The sequence below is a fragment of the Tympanuchus pallidicinctus genome, unplaced genomic scaffold, assembly GCF_026119805.1.
Source record: "Tympanuchus pallidicinctus isolate F22 unplaced genomic scaffold, pur_lepc_1.0 scaffold62, whole genome shotgun sequence".
Taxonomy (NCBI): Eukaryota; Metazoa; Chordata; class Aves; order Galliformes; family Phasianidae; genus Tympanuchus; species Tympanuchus pallidicinctus.
Genome location: NW_026294783.1, coordinates 137773 through 159086, shown reverse-complemented (window position 1 = coordinate 159086; position 21314 = coordinate 137773). Strand labels below are relative to the sequence as shown.

The window sequence follows — 21314 nt, the reverse complement described above, 5'->3', positions numbered from 1 at the left end:
GGCACTTGGGGGAGCTTCTGCTGTGGAGTTCCCCATTTACGTGGGACGGCAGTGGGCCTTTCTGGTCACGCTGGGGGCTGATGAGTTGAGAGGTGCTTGGCTCTGCTCAGATGAACCCCCACCATGGTTGTTTGGTTAGGGACACAGATTCTTGCTGGAGGGAGCTGCTCGCAGTGACAGAGGGATTTACTTCTAGGGGACACTGTGTGAGATCAGAGCACTTCTTGCTGAAACCGATGATGGTTTTATGAAGTGTGCTTGGGAGGCAGAGGTTGGGATGCAGGTGGATCTCTAGGTGTTGGGATCATTTCATCCCCATTCTGGAGTTCAGACTGCACAGGGAAGGCTCCTGTGCTCAGGTTTGGGTCTGTGCTTAGGAATGTTTCTCTCAGTGCATTCTGCCTCGCTGTCTGAGCGATGTTTGCTCCTTAGGGATGAGGTATGCAGCTTCCTTTACTGCCTCTGAAGTTCTTCAGAGCCAGAACTCACTGTGGCTGCTGCTGTCAAGAGTGTGTGAAGCTGAGTGCCGGAGTGCCCTGCATCCACACCTGCCACGGTGGGGAAATGCTGTGACCCAAAGGCTCATTTCAAGCTGGGACTCAAAGCTAAGGAAGCACTGAGCTGTTGGCAAAACCTCCATAGGCATTGAGGCCACAGGTTTGGTACCTGTCAGAAAAAGTCATCTCTGTTACAAGCTCAGCCTTCTGTTGGGAATCACAGTTCTCGTTTTCTTGGGCTGGACTGAATGCCCGCTCCAGATATGAGCTCTCCTCCTGAGCTGATAGAGAAATAGTAACGTAGGGAAGCAGTGTCCCGATGGAGTTTCGTGCAGTGAGGAAGGAGGTGGACCACGGCATGCAGGATGCAAGGTCCTTAAACCAGGACAGCATTCTTTCAGGGGACATTCCTGCATTTGGGATTTGGGAGCACATTTCCCATGTTTGGGAGTGGGATCCCTGGGTGCGTTGTCCCACCAGCAGCGTCTCCCTTACGGGTGGGAGCAGTGCAGTTGGGTTTGGGACAGCCTGGTTCCGTGGGCCGCCAGGTGGCACCACGAGCCATTTCTCTTGGGTCGTTCCATCCTTCTCCTCCACCCTGCAGCTCTGTACGGGGGGGTGAAGGCAGCTAATGGTGCTCAGCTTTGAACTCGGTGGCCACAGCCTCAGCGCCTCGGCACGGACAAAGTGAGGCCTTGAGGAGGCAGCCGTGCTGACGTGCTGCACGCTGTGAGGGGGGAGCTGCCCTGTCCCCATCCTCGCTGGGAGGTGGCTGTGAGGAGCGGTGTGAGCAGGGTCTGCTCGGCGGGCAGCCCTGGCAGAGCGGTGTGCATCTGTGTGTTGTGTTGTGTTGGGTGGTGGTGGTTGTGGTGGCGGGTTTGGTTGATGCTCCACTAATCCGCATGCCTCTTTGCTGGTTCCTGTCCTAACAGGGGGTGTCGTTTGATCAAGCCAATAATCTGCTGATTGAACCTGCTCGCATTGAGGAGGAAGAGGTCTGTACCACTCCCACTGTTCTCTCTCTGCCGAAAATCATTCCGTCTGCTTGATTTGCTTCCCAGGCTCACCCCTTGTTGTAGGGGAACTCTGATCTATTGGGGTCAAGTGGCTTCTGGACCTGACCGATCACCAACACCATGATTGTTTCTTCCTCTGCTTTCCTTCTCCCTGCTCCTTTCCCTCCCTTTCCGTCCCCGAGGTGAGAATGGCTGCTGCAGATCCAGACTGAGATGGGAGAAATGTGAAAAAACAGAGAGGTCACAGGTGGAAGGCTCAGTTCTTATTTGCTGTGCACTGAGGGAGGTGGAAGAAATGGTGTACGTGCATTCAGGAGTCGATGGTAGCCCAGGCAGAGCAGAGGGCTCCAGGATCTTCTGGGTGCAGTGGGATGACCCTTTGGGGTCTGGCATAGAATGGATCTCAAGGCATTGTGCCATCGCATGAAGGAGGTGGACTGGAGTTAGTTAATGATGCTTGCATCTTTGGCAGCCCCTACGGACACCCCCCACCAGGTGTTCTCGTGCAGTGCTTTGGGACATCAGAAAGGTGTGGGTGGCACTGGAGGTGCTCTAAAGCCTCTGTCATGCGTCGTGTTCTGCATCCTGGTTTAAGTGCTGTTTTGCTGTCTTAGCTCATCCTCTGACCAGGATTATTTTCCTGATTTTTTTTTATGTTTTATTTTAATACAAGTTTTCAGCGGGTTTGCTTAATCCCTTTTATCAGTGGTTCTCTGCAGGCAGTATTCACAGAGAGCTGTTGGAAGCAGAATGCTGCTGCCCCTGGCAGGAGGCAGGAGGCAAACAGTAGAAACTGCTTGCGTGGAGGATGCTTCCCTTGGAGACAGCACAGTGGCACCAGACCTGTGTCTTCACTTCTAGAGCTGCTGGCCTGTCTGACCATGAATGTGCCTCTCTGCTCCTCCCTCAGGTGTGCGACGGGGGTTCTTCCCTGGTTTTGGAAGAAGGCTTTGGAAGGGAGATGTCAGATACTTCATTTCTGCTTCGAGTGAAATGGGAGCTGCCTCAACCTGGTGCACTGTTTGTGTGTGCTAAAGGTTTTTTGTATCTCCTTAGCTGTAGGTCAACAGAAAACACATTTACATGTCTTGCAGTCACAGGTAAAGAGGCAGCAGCTCAGTGCAGGCACTTCCTGGTCCTCTATTTGGGAACTGCTCTCGTTCCTCGTTGAGCACTGCTAGACCTCAAGGTCCACATGTGGAGGTTACTGCATGTGCAACAGCCAGGAGCCCTCAGCCTCGTACCAGCAGGCACGCTGCCCGCCCTTCCTTCTGTCTCCTGCCTGTGCTCTGCGTGCATTTGATGGAACTGCCCAGGATTTCTTGGAGACCTCTGGGGAGGGCAGCTGATCAGAGGCTCCATGTTGCTCTGCTGTCCACGTAGTGCCATTCCTTCTTGGTGCAGATCTGCTGTGCAGTGCCACATAAGGTGTGAGGCGGTGCTGCAGCTCGCAAGGACAAAATACTGGAGATTCTCCAAGTGGGTGGGGGCTGAAGGTGCCCCACAGCAGATTAGCTTTGGGGAGCAGATGGTTGTAAGCTCGCAGCGCTGCAATCCCAATCCTTGTCTATTGTTATGCAACTCTTAAAAGAAAATACTGAGTTTTGATTATGGCTTAATACTGAACCCTAATACTGAGTCAAGACCTCATCAGAGCAGAGCTGGAGACATGAACCTGACTTCAGTCAGCAGTGCACCGTCAGGGATAGGGAGCACTGTGCTGTGCATGCAGCTGGCACCTCAGAGCTCCTTTGACTGTTAGGGCCAACGAAACTCTGCTACAGAGGAAAACATAATTTTGTAGAAGCACAGGAGTGGCTGATGCTTGGGTTCCACTGCTGCCTCGATTCCCAGTGTTTTGGTTTAGTCTGCAGCACAGATGGAAATGGCCTTTTCTGAATCGTGGAGAGGCTGCTGGAGGTGTGAAGTAGCGTGTCAAACTGCTCTTTGAAGGCATGAGGTTGCAGCTGAATTTTGCTTGATTTCAGAGAACTTTCTAAGAAATAGTCTGAAAAGAGCTGCTGTGAGAATGGAAGATTGCAGTGCAAAGGGAGTCCGGAGTTCTGCAGGAATAGCAGTGTTCTCCCTTGTGTTTGTCTGCTCCCTCCTCAGCTTTTCTGTACGCTCCTTCAGGTACTGGAAGGCTGCTAGAAAATCCTTCTGGAGCTTTCTTTTCTCCAGGCTGTAGAGCCCCAGCTCCCTCAGCCTGTCCCCGTATGGGAGGTGCTTCAGCCCTATCATCACCTTTTGGCCCTTCTCTGGACCTATTCCAGCAGCTCCGTGTCCTTCCTGTGTTGGAAGGGTCCTAGGAGAAAGCTGGGCTGATCGTAGAGGTTTAGAGGCCTTTGGTGGAAGGTGGAAAAGATCCTGTCAGCTTCCTCTGCTCTTATGTCACTCTGGAGCCAGGAGTAAGTCAGGTCATCTCCTTGGAGCAGCCTTACCCTATGGGAACTGCTCAGGACAGCCCTCCTCTCCTGACACTGCTGCAGTGCTGCCTTTGCTACTTGGATCTCTGTGTTGTAGCCTCTTGTTTGCTTGTACCTGTCAGGACACCATCATGCTTTAAGTTCTTATGTAGAAAATTCAATTCTCCCACCACGTGAACTGCAAGTTCTGAACCCTGGAAAAACAGAAACTGTTTTTTCACTCACCAGGGACTTTACCTGATTGCCACGAGATTTGAAATGTCGTAGAGAATGGCTTGGTAACCACGTTAGCCAATTCCCATAGGACTCTGGGTCACCAGGACCCATAGACTTGTGGATGCTCAGGTTCCTCAGGTGGTCACAAAGCTGATCCTAGTTTATAGAGGGAAGGACGCTGCTTCCCCAATCTCTTCCTACCAAACCAAATGTTTGAGGGCTACATGGGGAGCAGTTATCAGGGAAGGCAGAGGCTAAGATTTGTGAAGTATCTCAGCCTTCTCCTTGTCTGCTGTTACCAGCCTGTCTGTGTCACTCACTGGGGGAGCATTCCCTCCTGGACTTTCCTTTTCTGGTTCTCTAATAAGGAACAAAAGCCACACAGCAAAGCCAAAAAGCAGTAGAACCATCTGATTTTCCTTTCTGAAACTGCAAAACAGAATGTATGTAACTGATAAAAGTCTCACTGTTTAGGCCCAGCGTTATACCAAAGCAACAAATGTCAGTGACCTCTGTAGAAATAAGTAGCGCGTTTGCACGTCTTTAAACATTGGTTCATATTTGCAAGTTGAACAGCATTTTCTGACTGTGTCAGTATCAGAAAAAGGCAACTTGTAGTGTAGCTTTAGACCTTGTGATGGAGAATGTAATCTCTGCATGTGATCCAGGAACCCAAATGAAGCAGAACTGTGATGGGTTGGCACTTCTGGAAAGTAGACTTCATCCCCCAAAAACCCTCTGCGTTCAATTCAGGAGCAATTAGCTAAATTTAAGGATGAGGCGTGCAGGGTTTCTTCCAGTCCAGTCTCCTGCAATCACAACACAGTCGCAGGTTGAGCTGGCAGGGACCTCAGGGTCCTTCAGGCCCAAGGTGTGCTGTGGCAGGGATACCCAGGTGCTGGGCACCACATCCATGCAGCTCCCTCAGCTTCGCTCCCAAGCAGAGCTACTTCAGGCCCTTCATCTTCTTTGCAGCCCTCTGTTGGACTCTTCCAGCCGTTTCCAGGTCTTTATTATTCCTGGGAGCCCACGCTGATCCCAGCACTGCTGAATGGAAGGGCAGGATCACGTCCTGCTGTACCATCGGCCTCCCTGGCAGTGGGATCTCAGCGCTGCCTCACGTCATGACTGGGACCTACCAGGATCCCATGTCCTTTTCCAACCGGGTCCCCCAGGCACATCCTGCTGTTCCTCCTTGTTGGATCCCATCATTTTCTTTCAGCCCATTTCTCAGCCTGTCCAGAGCCCCGGGATGGCAGCAGGACACTGATGTACCCCCCGCTCCTCCACGCTGTTGGCTGTAAACTTGCTGAGGGTGAACTCTGCCCCATCTTTCAGATCAGTAACCGTATGCTGTACCCTCTTTCATCAACTTTTTATTAAATGCCAGTCATTTCCTCCTGCTCAGGTTTCGCCTCTGAAAAGCTTCTCCAGATTTCTTATTCTGGTATGATTAGAAAGCTTCTTTTCCATCTAAACTTGTGTTTGTTTATTCATTGTTTTAATTAAATTTTATCCTGTAAAGAGTATTTTCTGCTTCCTGACCCTTTGTCCTTTTTGTATTTTTGTGGCCATCAGTCACAACTCCAGCTTTCGGTACGTGAGCTTGATGAAACCAGGTTCTGCTTTAAGATCAGTTCTCCCTTCGATGTGTTTCTCACTGCCCTTTCCTACACCTGTTCTTCTCTAACTTTGTTGGCTGTGGATGATACAGCAGTGTGATCCGACTTCAGTGCACCATATTCCATAGTTCTTCTTCCATTTCCCATCCATGAACCAAAGCTCTCTGCAGCCACCTCACTTCTGTTCCTGCATTCAGCATTGGGTCCTCAGGGAGTTTTGATCTTTGTGCCACTCCTGTACTTCACGGTGAGTGAAGCAGTACTTTTCATAGCATCACAGCATGGCTCAGGTTGGAAGGGACCTCAAGGATCACGAAGCTCCAACCCCCACCACAGCAGGGCCACCAACCTCCTCGCTTCACAGCAGCCCAGGCTGCCCAGGGCCCCATCCAACCTGGCCTTGAACACCTCCAGGGATGGACGGGGCATCACAGCCTCTCTGGGCAGCTGTTCAGCCCCTCACCGCTCTCACAGCACAGAACTTCCCCTGACATCCAACCTCCAGCTGCCCTCCCTCAGCTTCAAACCATTTCCTCTTGTCATTCTACTGTCTGTCCTTTCAAAGAGTCGACTCCCCTTTTCCATCTGTCCCCACGTGCTGTCTGTCCTCAGCAGCACAGTAATGGAAATGCAGCACAGTTCTTGGTGTGAGGCAACCGGTGGAACACATGGTGGACAAGTCTCAAAAATTTTCTAGTACCTCATCTTTTAATTTGCTATTAAGCAATGGACTGAAGTGGATGCTTAAAGCAATGAGAAGCTATTGGACTGAAAGGAGTTTCAAGGTGAGATTTTGCAGGCAGAATGAGACCAAATGAATGACTGTACCACGAAAGGAGTCCCTACATGTAGAAACAAAAATGCCTTACTGCTAAAGAGAGGAAAAAAGAGAACGCATTTCAACATCTCTCAGTCTTCCTGCATCCCCAGCACATTCGTGTGTTGGGCATTTGTTCTATTTCTAGTTCCAGAAACGCTTCAACGCTTTGTGTGTTTGTCCAGTAAGGATTTGGTTTGTCCAGGAGGTGGAACTTTTTCATTTCCAGAAGGAATCTGCCTTGCTCTAAACCATGGTGCAGCCAGCCCAGTTCCATCTGGGATCCGTATTTTGCTGCTGACATTCCCATTGCCGCGGCAAACCCCGGTGCCCGTTGTGATGAGTTCCTTAAATCCTTATTTCTGGAGTTCGTTAACGAAAGAACTGATCTTACCTGTATGTGCCTGGAGGGCTTTTTATGCATGGTTCCAAAACCACTGTCGATGTGGATATTTAATAAACTGCATCCTTTCTGTCATTTCACTTATTATTGAGATTTGGATCGCTGTTCTGGGGCCTCCCCCAGGGGTGTGCAGGAGCACAGCTGAGCACGTAGCTCTGCAGGGCACCTCTGCTGTCTGTAACCAAACCATCTGAAAGGGCAAATGAGCACCGTCACAGCCAGAAAACCCTCAGCTCAGCTTCTCTGCCAGGGCAGGACCTTTCCTCCGCGTTCCTTTTTCCATTGTTCATTTTTAGCTTGGTTTTTCTCACCAGCTCATGCAGCGCTCTCTCACCTTCCATTTGCTCATCGTTATTTTCAGCCTGGCCACGCGTTCTCACGAGTCACAAGGACGTATTTAGCTCTTCTAATCTCTCCTGGTGAGTCAGAGCCTTTGGCTCCCAGCGGGTCACTTTGTGAGGACCTCTGTTTTGCAGAGGTGTTCCTGGTAAAAGACATGGAGTTGAGTGATGTCTGTGTAGAGAAGCCTCTGATGGTGAGCGTGCAGGTCTTCCTCTGGGGATGACAAATTGGAGGCTTTAGCAAGGCGTGATGAGCCCTTACTGGTATTTCCCCACGTCCTTTTAATCTGTGATTTAGGATTTCTGGACTGTTAATCCTGTTCATCTCTGTGTAATCATTTCCTCTGAAGTCATTAATGGCGTGAAAAAGGATCCAAAATTCTGACCTCTCCCATCCCCTGCTATATCTGAAGCATCCTGGCCTCCCCTCAGACACAACAGTTAATATTATGTTCTGTTGGGGAGTTGGAATAAGATCAAGCCTGTTAAGATCTGCGGATCCCCACCTACCTCATGGTTCTTTGCTGGTGGCCAGTGCTTGGTTCTCAGCTTGTGTGACAAGAAGCACCAAGTCTTACCAGTGTCTGCTTATTAAATTTGTGTTGCTCTGTCAGCCAAGTTCAGTGTCTGGTCAAGGAATGGAATAACAGTGGTGGTGGGTTTTTTGTCTGTTATGGCAGTGAGATATTCCAAGTGTTGAACTGCTTGACATGAGTATTATTTCTGTCTGCCTGGATGGAGGCATGCGTACTGGTTCTTCAGTTACCCTTCTGGAAATGGTGCTGGGATGGCTGTCAGGTCATTGCAGGCATCATCCCATGGAAGTTTCAATCCAGCAGCACAACAGAAATGCTATTTCAGCATTCCAGAGTTTTGTAACAACTCTGTGAGCATATTGGAGGTCTTGTCCACTTGTTGGGACTCCTGGGCACACGTTGTTTAGCCCTTCTGGCTTTTTAGGTGGATTTCTCATACTGGTGATGTTTAATGGGTTCTTTAGCTCCTGTTAGGGCGTGATTCTTTGTGATACGCATGCATCACTGTGTTTCTATCCAAATACAAATGGGAAGCATTCGTTGTACATTTGCCTTTTCTGTGTCGCAGTCCCATTTAAAGCTTCAAGGCATGCAGCTCTAGGGATCAGACACATACTGCTTCCAAATGTATGTACCATAAAAAGATGTCTGTGCATGCAGAAAACTGCTGCCTTCTCAAAATACCATCCTTACACCCAACTGCTTTGGTTGTGCCTGGAGAAACAACTTGATCTTTCAGCAGCTCTGAAGCGCAGCAGCTCCATGCTGTGCCAGTAGAAACCTGTGAAAGTCAAGTTTGGTGCCTCTCTGCCTGCTGTGCCCCTGCTCAGAGCAAGCTGTCAAAACCCTTAATGGACTGTCCCAGATCTTTTTGGCAGTGTTCAGATTAGGCTGGACATTAGGAAATACTGCTTTTCTGAAAGAGTGGCCAGGCACTGCAATGGGCTGCCCAGGGAGTGGTGGAGTCACCGACCTGGAGGTGTTCAAGGGACGTTTGGATTTGGTGTTGAGGGACGTGGTTTAGTGAGAACTGTTGGTGATGGGGGGATGGTTGGACTGGGTGATCTGGAAGGTCTGTTCCAACCTTGGTGTTTCTGTGATTCTGTGATATCCCTGGCAGCTACTGGAAGAGTAAAGCCTGCCCACGAGTGCAGCATTTGTCTCTTTGCAACAGTTGGTGTTTATTCACTGCGATTTGGAAAAGCTAGCAGGATCTGGAGACTCTGTTAAAAGATAGCTTTATAGGGTCTATGGAAAATAGGTGGGAATGGAGCCAGTCCTTACTTGAGTGTATTCCTCAGAGACACATAGGTAGAAACACGGATGGGACCAAGGGAGGCAGAGGAGCACAGTGGGACACGTATCTGCTTCCTTGGCTTACACTGCGATGCACACAGAGTCATTAAGGTTGGAAAGGACCTCCAAGGTCCCCACGTCCAACCCCAAGCCATCACACCATGCCCACTGACCACGTCCCCGTGTGCCACATCTCCAGTGTTCTTGAACACCTCCAGGGACGGTGACTCCTCTGCTTCCCCGGGCAGCTGTGCCACTGCATCACCACTCTTTTTGAGAAGAAATGTTCCAAATGTCCAACCTGAATTCCCGACGTGAGGCCATCACTTCCTGTCCAATCACTGATGCCTGTGAGCAGAGGCCGATCCCCGTCTCACTCTAACCTCCTTTCAGAGAGCTGCAGAGGGCCGTGAAATCTGCCCTGAGCTTTGTCTGCTCCAGGCTGAACCACCCTCCTCCCCCTGCTGATTCCCATAGCACTGTGCTCCAGAGCCTTCACAGCTCTGCTGCCCTTCTCTGGACATGTTCCAGGGCCTTCATGGCTTCCCTGCAGCGAGGAGCTCAAAACTGAACGCAGCACTCGAGGAGCAGCCTCACTGGGGCTGAGTACAATCATGATAAACGGATTTTGCCTGGTCTCAAGTGGCAGTTCAGGGAAATACCAACTTCAGGCTGAAGTGGCAGCTGTTGCCTTTTTGCCTTTCCTCCAGTCCCAGTATCGTGTGTCCGTGGAGAAGCTTGCATATGTAGGATGAAACCCTGGATTTGCTGTCATTTAGTGACAATTTGCCATTTCTGCTCCTGTAAGGAATCAGGATCAGATGAGCAGCATGCTTCTATGTGGTGAATATTACAGACCTGTTGTGAACTGTGAGATGAACCGTTGCTGGACGGCTGGTGATGGATCTGAGGTGGTAAGGGCAAAGATGGAAGAAGAGAAAAAGTAGAGAGAAGTCACTGAGAGAGTGATACAGAGATGGGACTGTGCTGGCCCTTGCAGCATGGGCAGCTGCTGCTGTGCTTCCAGCTGATGGATGTCAAAGCTCTGAAGCAGCCCTGTGGCTGTAGGCTGCTGTGGGGAAGGTGCAGCTCAACTCGAGGAGCTGCAGACCAACATGAGGAGCTGCAGACCAACATGAGGAGCTGCAGACCAACATGAGGCCTCCCCTCAGTCTCCTATTCTCTGGGCAGAACAGTCCAAGAGACCTCAGCTGCTCCTCCCTCCTTTTGCCCTCCAGACCCTTCACCACCTTCGTAGCCCTGGACTGAAAACTACTGGAGCCAGCTCCTTTTTTGTCAGCTATGTACTCATTTCGTATTATTCTCATAGATTTCAAACAAACGTTCACCAGTTTGGCTTCACAGAATTGCAGGGGTAGGAAAAAGGACCTCAAGAGATCATGGAATCCAAGCCCCTGCCCAAGCAGTTCCCTACAGCAGGTCTCTCAGGTGGGCGTCCAGTTGGTATTGAATATCTCCATAGTGGAGACTCCTCCAGCTCTCTGGGCAGCCTGTTCCAGCGCTCTGCCACCCCTGCCATGAAGATGATCTTCTACATGTTAGTATGGAACTTCCTCTGTTCAGATTTTAGGCCACTGTTCCTTGCCCTATAGCTACCACTGAGAAGGGCCCGTTTGCCTCCCAACTCCCTTTAGAAATTTATGAACGCTAATAAATCCCCTCTCAGTCTTCTTTTCCCCAGCTGAACAGCCCCAGGTTACTCAGCCTTTCCTCACACAGGAGATGCTCCAGGCCCTTTATCATCTCTGTGCCCCTCTGCTGGGCTCCTTCTAGGAGATCCCTGTCTTTTTGAGCTGGGGAGCCCAGGGCTGGGTACAGGGTTCTAAATGTGGCCTCACCAGGGCAGAGCAGAGGGCTGGGATCGCCTCCCTCCACCTGCTGGCCATGCTCTTCTTCTTACAGCACTGTTTTTTATGTGAGGGCTCATTTGCTCTGGGAGTTTGAAATCCCCTTTCTAAATACACCCATATCCCATTTGAGCCCCTGTGGTGTTCTGGCAGTGTCTTTAAACCTGATTACACCTGGTTCCTCCTTGGTGTTCTGGTTTTTCTGTTCACACTGTTAGACGTGAGGTGCAGGGAGGCTCTTCACCCTCAGCCCAGTTGTTGTTTTCTGGCAAATTTCCCCATGTTTTTAGGCTGGTTTCAGTGGCTTTGTGAAATCCCTCATTCTGTGGTTTATCTTTCAGTTAGTTTCAATGACCAACACACCGTGCAACTGGAAGTGACTTCAACCAGTGACGTTGTATATTCCCTGTTCATTGTCAAAACCAGGACAGAAGTAGTGATTTGGACATAATCATTTGGTCACTGATGGAAACCGTCAACTATCTTACTTGAAACATCTCCATCGTGTTACTGCAGCAGTCTGTCGTCCATGTGTGGGAATCCAGTTCTGCACGATTGCAAGAGGTTTTTGCATCATTAGCTAGAAGCCTTGAGAGTATTGTCAAAACCTGCTGAGGCTGGAGGAAAGAAGGTGGATGTTTTTAGTTACAACCTAATAAAGGTTTTCACACAAGCAGGGTGTATCTAATCTGTAACTGGTTTTAAAACGTGCTGTCGGTGATGTAGAATGCTATCTGATGACCACCACCTTTTTTGTCTCACCTGAACAAATCCATGTCTTTCAGTATTTGGGTTTAACTCAGCCTCCAGGTCTTGCACAACAGACATAATGAGGAAATGGCAAAAAGAACCTCGTTCTAATTCTGCATTTCTTGGGGTTTTTGATCTTGGTAGCATGTGAAGACCCCGCAGGATGTTGCTTTTGTCCCTGTGGAAAGTGAAGAAGGGTTTGGAGGAAGAGCATTAAGGAAGGTGTTTCCTGCTTCTTTGCCTGCCATGTTATCTGGCCAATCCAGATGCACCTGATGGTGAAGCTGGACACCTCTGCAGCAGCCTCTCTCCATTCTGGACTTTGTTTCCAGGGAGCTGACATCTGGAGGACAGCAACTTCAGTTCTCTCCAGAAGTCTCTGTATATTTCTGTCTCTTAACCTCACCAACTCCTTGGCCCTGACAGATCCCAGAGTCTCCTGTCTGTCCTATTCCTTTTGCTTTCCCACTGCATGCTCCCTACCTTCCTTCTCATGTCTGGGGCAAGAAGAACAGTTTGTGTTGGTGGCCTGGATGTAGGCAACGTCTGTTAAAGTTTGAGGAGATTTTTGCTGTTGGATGGGGCTATAATTTGGTGTGTGGAGGTGGGAAATGGGAAGAAGAGACTTCTGGATGGCACAGCCACAGTTCAGACTTGTACATGCAGAGGGGAGGAGAGGAAGGAGCCACTGGACAAAACAGGGGGCTTTTCCAGAGTCACACGTTGATTTCCATCTACACACTAAAGCCAAGTGTCCCTCCAGGGCGTTGTAGGTGTGCCATTCTTGTGCCTGCATGCCTCACTGGGATAGCCCTCAACCTCCCAGCAGCTGTACAGAACGCACCCCAAGGGGAGCTGTGTGGTAGAGCTGGGCTGTGATAGAACACCAGCCCCGTTTCCTTACCCAGTCCTGTCCCACTGCTCAGTTTGCTTTATGGTGGACATCTCATTCCAGTGTGTTCATTACAGGCAAACTGACTCTTGGTCTTGAGGTACAGTTCAGGACTCGGCTGTGAAAAATGGTTGAACTATATTGTGACATCGGTCCCTTTGAGACACGGATGCCAAGCTTGTGTAAATACTCGAGCAGAAGCATGCAGATAAAGTCTGTGCTCTCGTGCATGTTCTCTGAGTCGTCATCCTTTGCTCTTCAAGATGTCTGTGGCATTCTCGCTGCCTGTGCTGACGTGTAACTCGTGTCCATTCTGCTTCCAGCTGACACTGACTATCGTGCGGCAGACGGGGGGGCTGGGCATCAGCATCGCAGGGGGCAAGGGCTCCACCCCCTATAAGGGTGATGACGAGGTAAGGCTCTGGGCTGCGTCGTTATGGGAGTGCCTGCTGTCAGGGACTGCTTCTCTGTAGCTGTGTGTTGGATGTCCACATGTAGGAGCTTTGTGATCGGGGTGGGATTTCGCAGAGCGGTGGGGAGCAGCCCGGTAGCGTGCTGTAAAGGACCAACTAAAAGCACTTTCTGGCTTTCTGGGGTCTGCTCGATATGTTTCACCCCTGGGCTGGAGTGCAGAGGCACAGCTTCTCGAGCCTTCGTGCTGCTGCCCACCAGCAGCCATGAGAACAGCGGTTTCTCTCCCACCTGTCTTTGTATACAGGACTCCAAAGGAGAAAAGTGCAGCGTTGGCTTAAGCATTTGTGATTGCATCAGCTGTCCTGTTCTCCCCATACTGGAAAAGGATTCGTGCTTCCCTTTTCCCTTTTGTCACCCGTGGGGTAGCCATGGGATGGAATACCTCTTTCCCTTCATATCATTTCCTGATTGGAGTGATGGGAATGTCTTGTCCCTCCTTCCAGGGTATGGGGCTGGCAAGAAATTTCCCCTTTCCCATAAGGTGGATGAGGTGGAATGTTTTCCTTCCGTGCTTTACAGGGTTGAAGAATGGACTCCGTCTCCTTTAACACACTTTTTTTTCCCCCAGGGCATCTTTATTTCCCGTGTCTCAGAGGAGGGACCTGCAGCTCGTGCAGGGGTTCGTGTTGGGGACAAGCTTCTGGAGGTAAGGGCCTGGCTGCTGTGAGTTCATAAATAATTTTAATGAGTGGAGAGGTGTGGGCTGGTGCTTATATCCATTACGCTGGTCTGGAGGCCATATCGAGTATCAGGAGCTGCAAGAAGAAAACAAAATCCTCCTGACTCCAAGCGTAGGTTGTTTAATTAACATTACCCTGAATCTTTTGCTTCTTTGTAAGGACAGAAATCGCTCCTGCATTCACTCTCCCCAAATGAAGTGTTTCACAAGTGAGGCACTGAACAGGTTCCCCAGAGGTGTGGTGGATGCCCCATCCCTGCAGACTTTCAAGGCAAGCCTGGACCAGGCTGGACCAACCTGATCGAGCTGTGCGTGTTCATTGCAGGGGAGTTGGACCTGATGACCTTTAAATGTTCCTTCCAAATCTAAGGATTCTATAGTTCTATAAATCAGAGAGGGAAAAATGCACATGAGTGCGACCACAAACCCAGCAGGCTGAGCAGCCAGCCTCTATGTGCTGTTCCTTTCTACGTTCTTGTAAAGGGTAAAAGCGAACCTTGTAATATAAATCTTAACCTCCAGCCAGCCAAATGCCTATCTCCAGATTATTTGAGGCATGATGAATTGTACAAGATTGGGATCCAATTGAGGAAGGATTGATTGCGTTACGCAGGGAGTAGATGCCACTACAATGTTGGATAGAGACCAGGAGAATAAGTGGTCTGTATTTGGAGCACTGTGCTGTTTGTGGGAGCTGATGTGGTGTCTTATGCCCTTCTACTGCTGCAGTGTATATCTGGGCAGGGCAGATCTGGCATCTATGTGACCACGCGTTCCTTTTTCACCACTCAGCCTGGCACAGACTGTGGTAGAAGTCTAGTCTGATTTCTTCTATGTTCCAGGGCTTTAAAAGCCACCTTGCATCTTTGTGCTGCATGCACTGAGTTGCATTTTGCTGCAGAAAAAGGAGAGTCAGCTCTTGAGGATTTTGAGAGATGAATTCCTTTTTTCAACAATCAAATTTTTGGCACCGTGTGATTTTCATGGAAGATAGATAACTTTCCAGTTAAAGATTTGGGAAAAGATCCTTTGTCAGTTCTAGTTTACCTTCCATGGTGTCCATTCGTCTGTTCCTCCTGTAAAATCAGAGGTACCCTCTCAACTTTCTAAAATACTGTTACGTCTGCGAGTCACTTGCAGCAGTTCTGTTCTCATTGGGATTGAGTGGGATGGAGTATCTCTTCCACTCTAGAATAAGGATAGTGTTGCTCACTAATAAAGGCCGTGATGGGATAAAGGATCTTAAATGCCCTGAAGTAGGAGAGATTAGATTTGAATTAGATTTGGGACCATAGAATTGTAGAATATCCTGAGTTGAAGGGATCTGTAAGGATTGTTGAGTCCAATTCCTTCAAGTCCTGTATTCAAGGCGCTGATGAGGAGTTCAAAGAGAATGGGCCCCAAGACAGAGCCCTGCAGAACCCCACCAGCCTGATGGAACCCCACTGACCACCCCTCTTTGGGCCCAACTCATCGGTCGGTTGCTCACCCACTGTATTAGGATTTAGGCAGCACATGCACGAGGGAAGCTTCCTTGAAGGGCAGCAGGTGACGTCTGTCCCAGGGGAGACAGAGTGACAGCACAGAGCTTTGTAGGGAATCACAGATTCGTAGGATGGTCATGAGTCTGGGGTGCATTAAAAAGAGCGTGGCCAGCAGGTCGAGGGAGGTGATCCTCCCCCTCTACTCTGCCCTGGTAAGACCTCATCTGGAGCACGGCGTCCAGTCTGGGCTCCCCAGTACAAAACAGACAGGGATTTCTTGGGAAGAGTCCACCGGAGGGCCACCGAGATGGTGAAGGGCCTGGAGCATCTCTGCTATGAGGAAAGGCTGAGTGAGCTGGGGCTGTTCAGCATGGAGGAAAGAAGGCTGAGAGGGGAGCTGATCCAGGTCTATAAATATCTGAGGTGTGGGGGGCAGCATGGCGAGGCCGGACTCTTTTCAGTGGTGAATGGAGACAGGACAAGGGGAAACGGCTGGAAACTGCAGCATAGGAAGTTGTGCACAAACATGCGCAAGAACTTCTTTACAGTGAGGTGACGGAGCACTGGAACAGGCTGCCCAGGGAGGTGGTGGAGTCTCCTGCTCTGCAGATGTTCCAGACCTGCCTGGATGCCGACCTGTGCGACCTGCTGTAGGGAACCTGCTTTGGCAGGGGGTTGGACTCCATGATCTCTGGAGGTCCCTTCCAACCCCTACAGTTCTGTGATTCTGTGAGTTGGAAGGGACCTTTAAAGGCCATCAGGTTCAACTCCACTGCAGAAAACAGGGGCACCCACAGCTAGATCAGAGCGCTCAGAGCCTGCTGCAGTGTGAGGATGAACTGTGCTTGTGCTGGGCAGCAGCAGCGAAGGCCGGAGCAGTCCGTGCGTGCTGGTGGAAGCAGTGCAGGAAGAAGGGCAGGGTTGTGCCTGGCTCTCTCCATCCCCAGGTGAACGGAGTGTCCCTGCACTGCGCGGAGCACCACGTGGCGGTGGAAGCGCTGCGTGGCTCGGGGAGCTCCGTGTCCATGACGGTCCTGAGGGAGCGGATGGTGGAACCGGAGAACGCCATCACCGTCACCCCGCTGCGCCCTGAGGATGACTACAGCCCTCGAGAGAGGAGGGGTGGCCTCCGCTTCCCTGAGCGACCCGAGGGGGCACCTCCCAAGGAGAGATACTCCACCTGCTTGATGCGCAACGAGAAGGGTCTGGGCTTCAGCATTGCTGGTGGCAAAGGCTCCACGCCGTACCGGGCTGGTGACACGGTCAGTGACAGGTCTTTGGGAGGAAAGGGGCTCCAATCTCTGCATTTTGGCACTGCTTGAGCGGGCGGCACGGGGTCTTTTTGTCACTGCAGGCAAGAGGCAGCAAGGCACGGCCCGGGGGCTGTCCTGCAGTGCTGAGAGAGACAGAATCTGCTCTTAACTCAGGGAAAGGGAGAAGTTCAGAAGGAGGTGGGGCCGAGGCTTGCAATCCCTGCCAGTGACATTTAATCCTGCTGCTGTCCTCTTGACATGTGTTCTGGGCTCTTGGCCACATGAAGGCTTTCCTGCAGGTGGCTCCGGAAGCAGAACGGGGTTTGCTGGAGTGAGGAAGAAGGGAAAATGCCAGGGGGGGGTTCTGCAGTGGGAGTGGGCTGAGACCCGCCTGGTGTCGGGGAGCAAAGCCTTGGGGAGGCACGGAGTCTCTGACCCTTCTGATTGCATTTCAGGGGATTTTCATCTCACGGATTGCAGAGGGAGGTGCAGCCCATCGGGACGGGATCCTGCACGTAGGAGACCGGGTCATCTCGGTGAGTGTGGGTGGCTGGGGAACAGCAGGAGGGAATGGGAAGGGGCTGACTCTGCCCTTGGGGCAGCAGGCACAAGTACAGTTCCCTGCCCTGCCTCAGCTGTTCTCCTGTCTTTAATACAAGATTGTGGAGCCCTTTTTTTAAGCTCCTCAAAGGCAGGGGATGTGAAGGGGCAGCGCTGCTCCCTGTGGAGAGCAGGGCAGCAGTTGTCAGCGCTGCCTGAAGGAGAGGGAGGGCAACATGGAGCCGGGCAGGGCACATGGAGTGTTTCCCCTGCTTTCATTTCAACCTCTGGCCCCAACTCCCCTCCTGTTTGTGCTGTGATGCAGATCTCACTGCTGCCTCTAACCTCAGTCTTTCTGCCTAATGCGTCACTGGCTCCCCTCCTTTGGGGAGAGCCTGCTGAGCCTCCTGACCTTCCTCCCGAGCTCGCATGCTGCCTCCAGGTGAAAGCTCCTGCCTCCTGGTGCTGGTGGTGGGTTTCTGATCCAGCTGTTGTGGTAAGAGCACGTGTTACCACAGAGCTGGCGTGGGTAAACACTGATACAGCCTTGTCAGTGCTGGCTTCTGTCTGCTCTATCCCTAGGCTGGGGGCTGCGTTGTATTTGCTGTGGCACAAAGCTGTAGTGGAGCTTTGACCTAGGTCTGGCAGTCGTATCCTGCCAGGAGACCTGAACTGCTACAACATCTCTCCTTGTCTTCTAGTGCTCCTCTCTCCTTCCACAACCCACCTTGGTTGTTGTCAGTCAGAACTGTGGAGTCATGGAATGGTTTGGGTTGGAAGGGGCATGACGACCACCCAGTTCCAACCCCTGTGCTGTGGGCAGGAATACAAGCCATCCAGCCTGGCCTTGAGCACATCTAACATTCTCTGGACAACCTGCTCCAGTGCCTCACCACCCACATAGTGAAGAATTTCCTATTGTCTAATCTAAATCTCCCTTTTTTAATTCCAAGCCATTACCCCTCGTCCTGCTATTACCCTTCCTGGTGAAGATTCCCTCCCCATAGCCCAAATTATTTTCGTTTTGCTCTTCTTTCGATGCTCCACTGACATGGAAGCATGACTGAGAGGCATGATTGCATGGTGTTTGTTGGCTTTGCCTGTGGCAAGAAGGAATCGTGATATTTCGGAGTGGAGTCAGAAGTCAAACCCTGTTGCATCTTTATGGTCACGTCTATGGGCATTTTCATTCACATCAAACAGTTCGTATAACATCTGCACCTTCCAGCAAGTGACTGCAGCAGCCCCAGCAGGCGTTCCTCCTGGTGGCAGCTGCTCTTCTGCCTTTCCTTCCTGTGGAGTGCGCTGCTAAATGTGAGATCTCATATCCTGAGACCTCATCTCTCTTTGGTGATATTTGTTCCTTGAGAGTTTCTGCTCATTCTAAGAAATGCATGAGCAGCCCTGTGAATTTTACCCCATCTCTGGACAAATCTGCAGCAAGGTCAGGCCCATGCAGCTGCCCTGGATGCTGAGAATACCTGTTCACCTCAACACCATGTCTGTGTGACAGAAGTCCCTATTTGCCTATTTGCCCTATTTTCTGAAGCAGTGATTGCTCTTTTTTTGTTGTTTTTTTTTTTTTTTTGGTTTGGTTTGGTTTTTGGAAGACTTTTCAGGACATGGTGATGAACCAGATGTGTTCTGCAGGCTGCTTGTGTTTCCCTACAGGGAGAGCAGGAGGGCTCTGGTTGGGAGGCAGTCTGTAGGTCCAGCAGGCAGAAGCCTGCCACCAAAGTCATGGTCTCCTGGTCATGCCTCTGTTTCACTTTGCTGAAAGTGAACTTCTTGTTTTCTTGAGGAAAGAAATACAACAGAGCTTCATGGTCTTCCCCTATGCTCTGTACCATCCTGGATTTCTCTGCAGAGACGGGCCAGGAAAACTCCCTTTGTTTTCTTCAGGAGCTTTTTGTAAAAGAACTGAAGAGCCCAGCCTAGATCTGTCTTCAAAGTTAACGCTCCACAAAGCTCACCAGTGACTGATCGCTAACTCTCCAGCCTTCTCCGTGTTCTCGTGTCTCTTAAGAGTCAGAACCTGACACAGTTTTGTGATGGACATCTTGAGAGTCACCTCGGTGGTGGAAGACATGGGGCAGGGAGGTAACGGAGACTTGGAACATAGTTTGAGATCATAGAATCATCAGGGTTGGAAAAGACCACAAAGATCATCCAAGTCCAACCGTCAGATCTAGCAGGGAGGTTCAGGACTGGGAGCAGTGGCCAAGGGCAGCTAGTTTTTGGGGATAGGTCTGGGATTAAACAAAGAGCCCTTAGCTGGGGGAGGCTGAGGGCAGTAGTGGCACCAGATGGTGCATGAGAAGCCTAATGAGCAATTGATGCCGAAAATTCTGCCAAGGGCTGTTAGATGGGAGGTGCTATGAGTGAGGGACATCTTGTGTCCTCATCCATTGGCATCCGGGGGAATACCACTGTATGCCTGTGGTCCAACCACTATCATCAGAAAAGAAAAACAGGCCTTAGAATATCCCCAGTTGGGATGTTATCCATGAAGATCACAGAGAACCTCCCAAAAATCAGGCCATAATGTTACCTGATGAGCAGTTTGTTTAATGATCCATCCGTGAGCGCCCCGAGTCTCGTCTCTTATCTGCTCTTCATTAGGTTTGTGCATCTGCATGTTGTTTCTCTTTCCTGCTTATTGCCTTGGTCTTCTGTGCTGACGAGCCACTACCTGGCTGCTTCCTTCCTGGAGCCCCTTCCTGTGTGTGATAACGTGCAGGCTGACATCTTCACCTCCTTGTTGGTCCTCAGTGGTTGGTGCCAAAGGTGGACTTTGGGGACAGATGTCTCAGTGTAAGAGCAAAGGCTGCAGGGCTGAGAGTTTCCCATCTGCGTCACAACTGGGAGCTGCCTCACCTGGCTGTGTGTGGGGCTGTCAGGAGATGGGCAGCATTGCTGGGAGAGTGACAAAATCCCTGCTGTGGTTTGAACCCCCGTTGCATTGGCAGAGGAGCACAGCTGGCTTGGATGGGACGGGCAGGTGGGCTGAGTAGCGGTCGTGTTGGTGGAGCTTCTGGACAGAGCTCTTAGACAGCTCTTCAGAGCCTCTTCAACCAACTTTACCCATAAACTGTTAGTAGTTATAATAATTCTGGGGGTTAGATAGTGAGGAATCAGGCTACACAATCCAGCTGCTGTGACTGTTGTGTGATTGTTGAGCAGCTGCTGTTTTCACGTCTTTGTTGTTCATTTCGGAAAGTGTTTTCAGAATTTAAGAACCTTTTCATTTGTCAAATTATTGTTTCCGTGGCACATTTGGTCCCTTTGGCAGTGTTCTAGCTTAGCTCTCCTCTCAATTTAATGTCCCTTGTATTCTCATGGCAAATAGTCACATTTTTCCTGGTCTCTTCTAGTTAGGCTGCTTTATATCTTCTTTCTGTAGGCAGGGCTGTTCCTCTGCTTGTCCTGCAAGCTTTTCTTCGTGCATTCTGTTCATGTTGTTAATTTGTATTAGATGTTCTTACTTCTTTAGTGTGAAGATTGACAATAGTGCACAGTTCTATAGTTGAAGTCTTTCCATTGCTATGTAAGTGACATTGCTGCTTCCCTCTGCATTGCAGGTGCCTCTTTGTCCAAAGCATTTCTATCTTTCACTGATACCGTTGCAAGGCTGGAGAGTGTATTGCAGTATGCTTTCTTGTCAAAAAGAATTCTGCTTTTCCTTTTGTCCGCCAGACATCTGCTATTGACTGATTGAATCTCATTCTCAGTGCTTCCAAATGATTTTGTACTTGTGCTACACTTTTTGTGACTTAAAACAGGGGCCATCCTCCCATCATTGTGCCACCATGTTGCCCAGTGCGGGCAGGCAGCAGCCCAGTAGCTCGCAGCAGGTCCCACTGCACATCAGATTGTGCCCTTCAGCTCTTCATCGCCTCTGTCCAAGCTTGGAGAGTGATTGATATGGGCAAATGCCCGAGTACAGAGGCAGCTGATGGCATGGTGCATTGGTGTGCCGTGACATCACTTCTGGGAATCGCTGCTTTGCCTTCTTCCCTTGTTAAGGTCGCTGGACCCGTTCCTCTAATGCCACCATTTGGGCTTTTTTTCCTTTGACCCAGTAGGCAAGCTGGAGCACAAAGCCAAAAAGGAGTGGAAGGGATTCTCTTGGTCATGAATATGCAAACAGTCTTAGCAATAGCTAAAGTGGCAATAGCTAGCTTTGTGGCATCCGGGAGATGGT

At 50.4% G+C, this 21314-nt stretch overlaps 1 protein-coding gene and 1 long non-coding RNA gene across 34 annotated transcripts in view; one reads left to right on the top strand and one right to left on the bottom strand.

Moving 5' to 3' along the window:
• The window catches only part of LOC128071941 (uncharacterized), a 144235-nt gene that overhangs the window by 68297 nt on the left and 54624 nt on the right, over nucleotides 1-21314 (bottom strand). The window lies entirely within an intron of this gene.
• SCRIB (scribble planar cell polarity protein) overlaps nucleotides 1-21314 on the top strand; it is a 94743-nt gene that overhangs the window by 27655 nt on the left and 45774 nt on the right. For 30 of the 32 annotated variants that reach the window (XM_052665177.1, XM_052665175.1, XM_052665174.1 and 27 more), the window contains exons 16-20: nucleotides 1430-1492; nucleotides 13004-13093; nucleotides 13723-13800; nucleotides 16265-16579; nucleotides 17026-17106. In XM_052665177.1, coding sequence (XP_052521137.1) covers nucleotides 1430-1492; nucleotides 13004-13093; nucleotides 13723-13800; nucleotides 16265-16579; nucleotides 17026-17106 — 627 coding nt within the window. The remainder of the gene's footprint in view (nucleotides 1-1429; nucleotides 1493-13003; nucleotides 13094-13722; nucleotides 13801-16264; nucleotides 16580-17025; nucleotides 17107-21314) is intronic. The other 2 variants (XM_052665153.1, XM_052665161.1) reach the window with 2 other exon arrangements.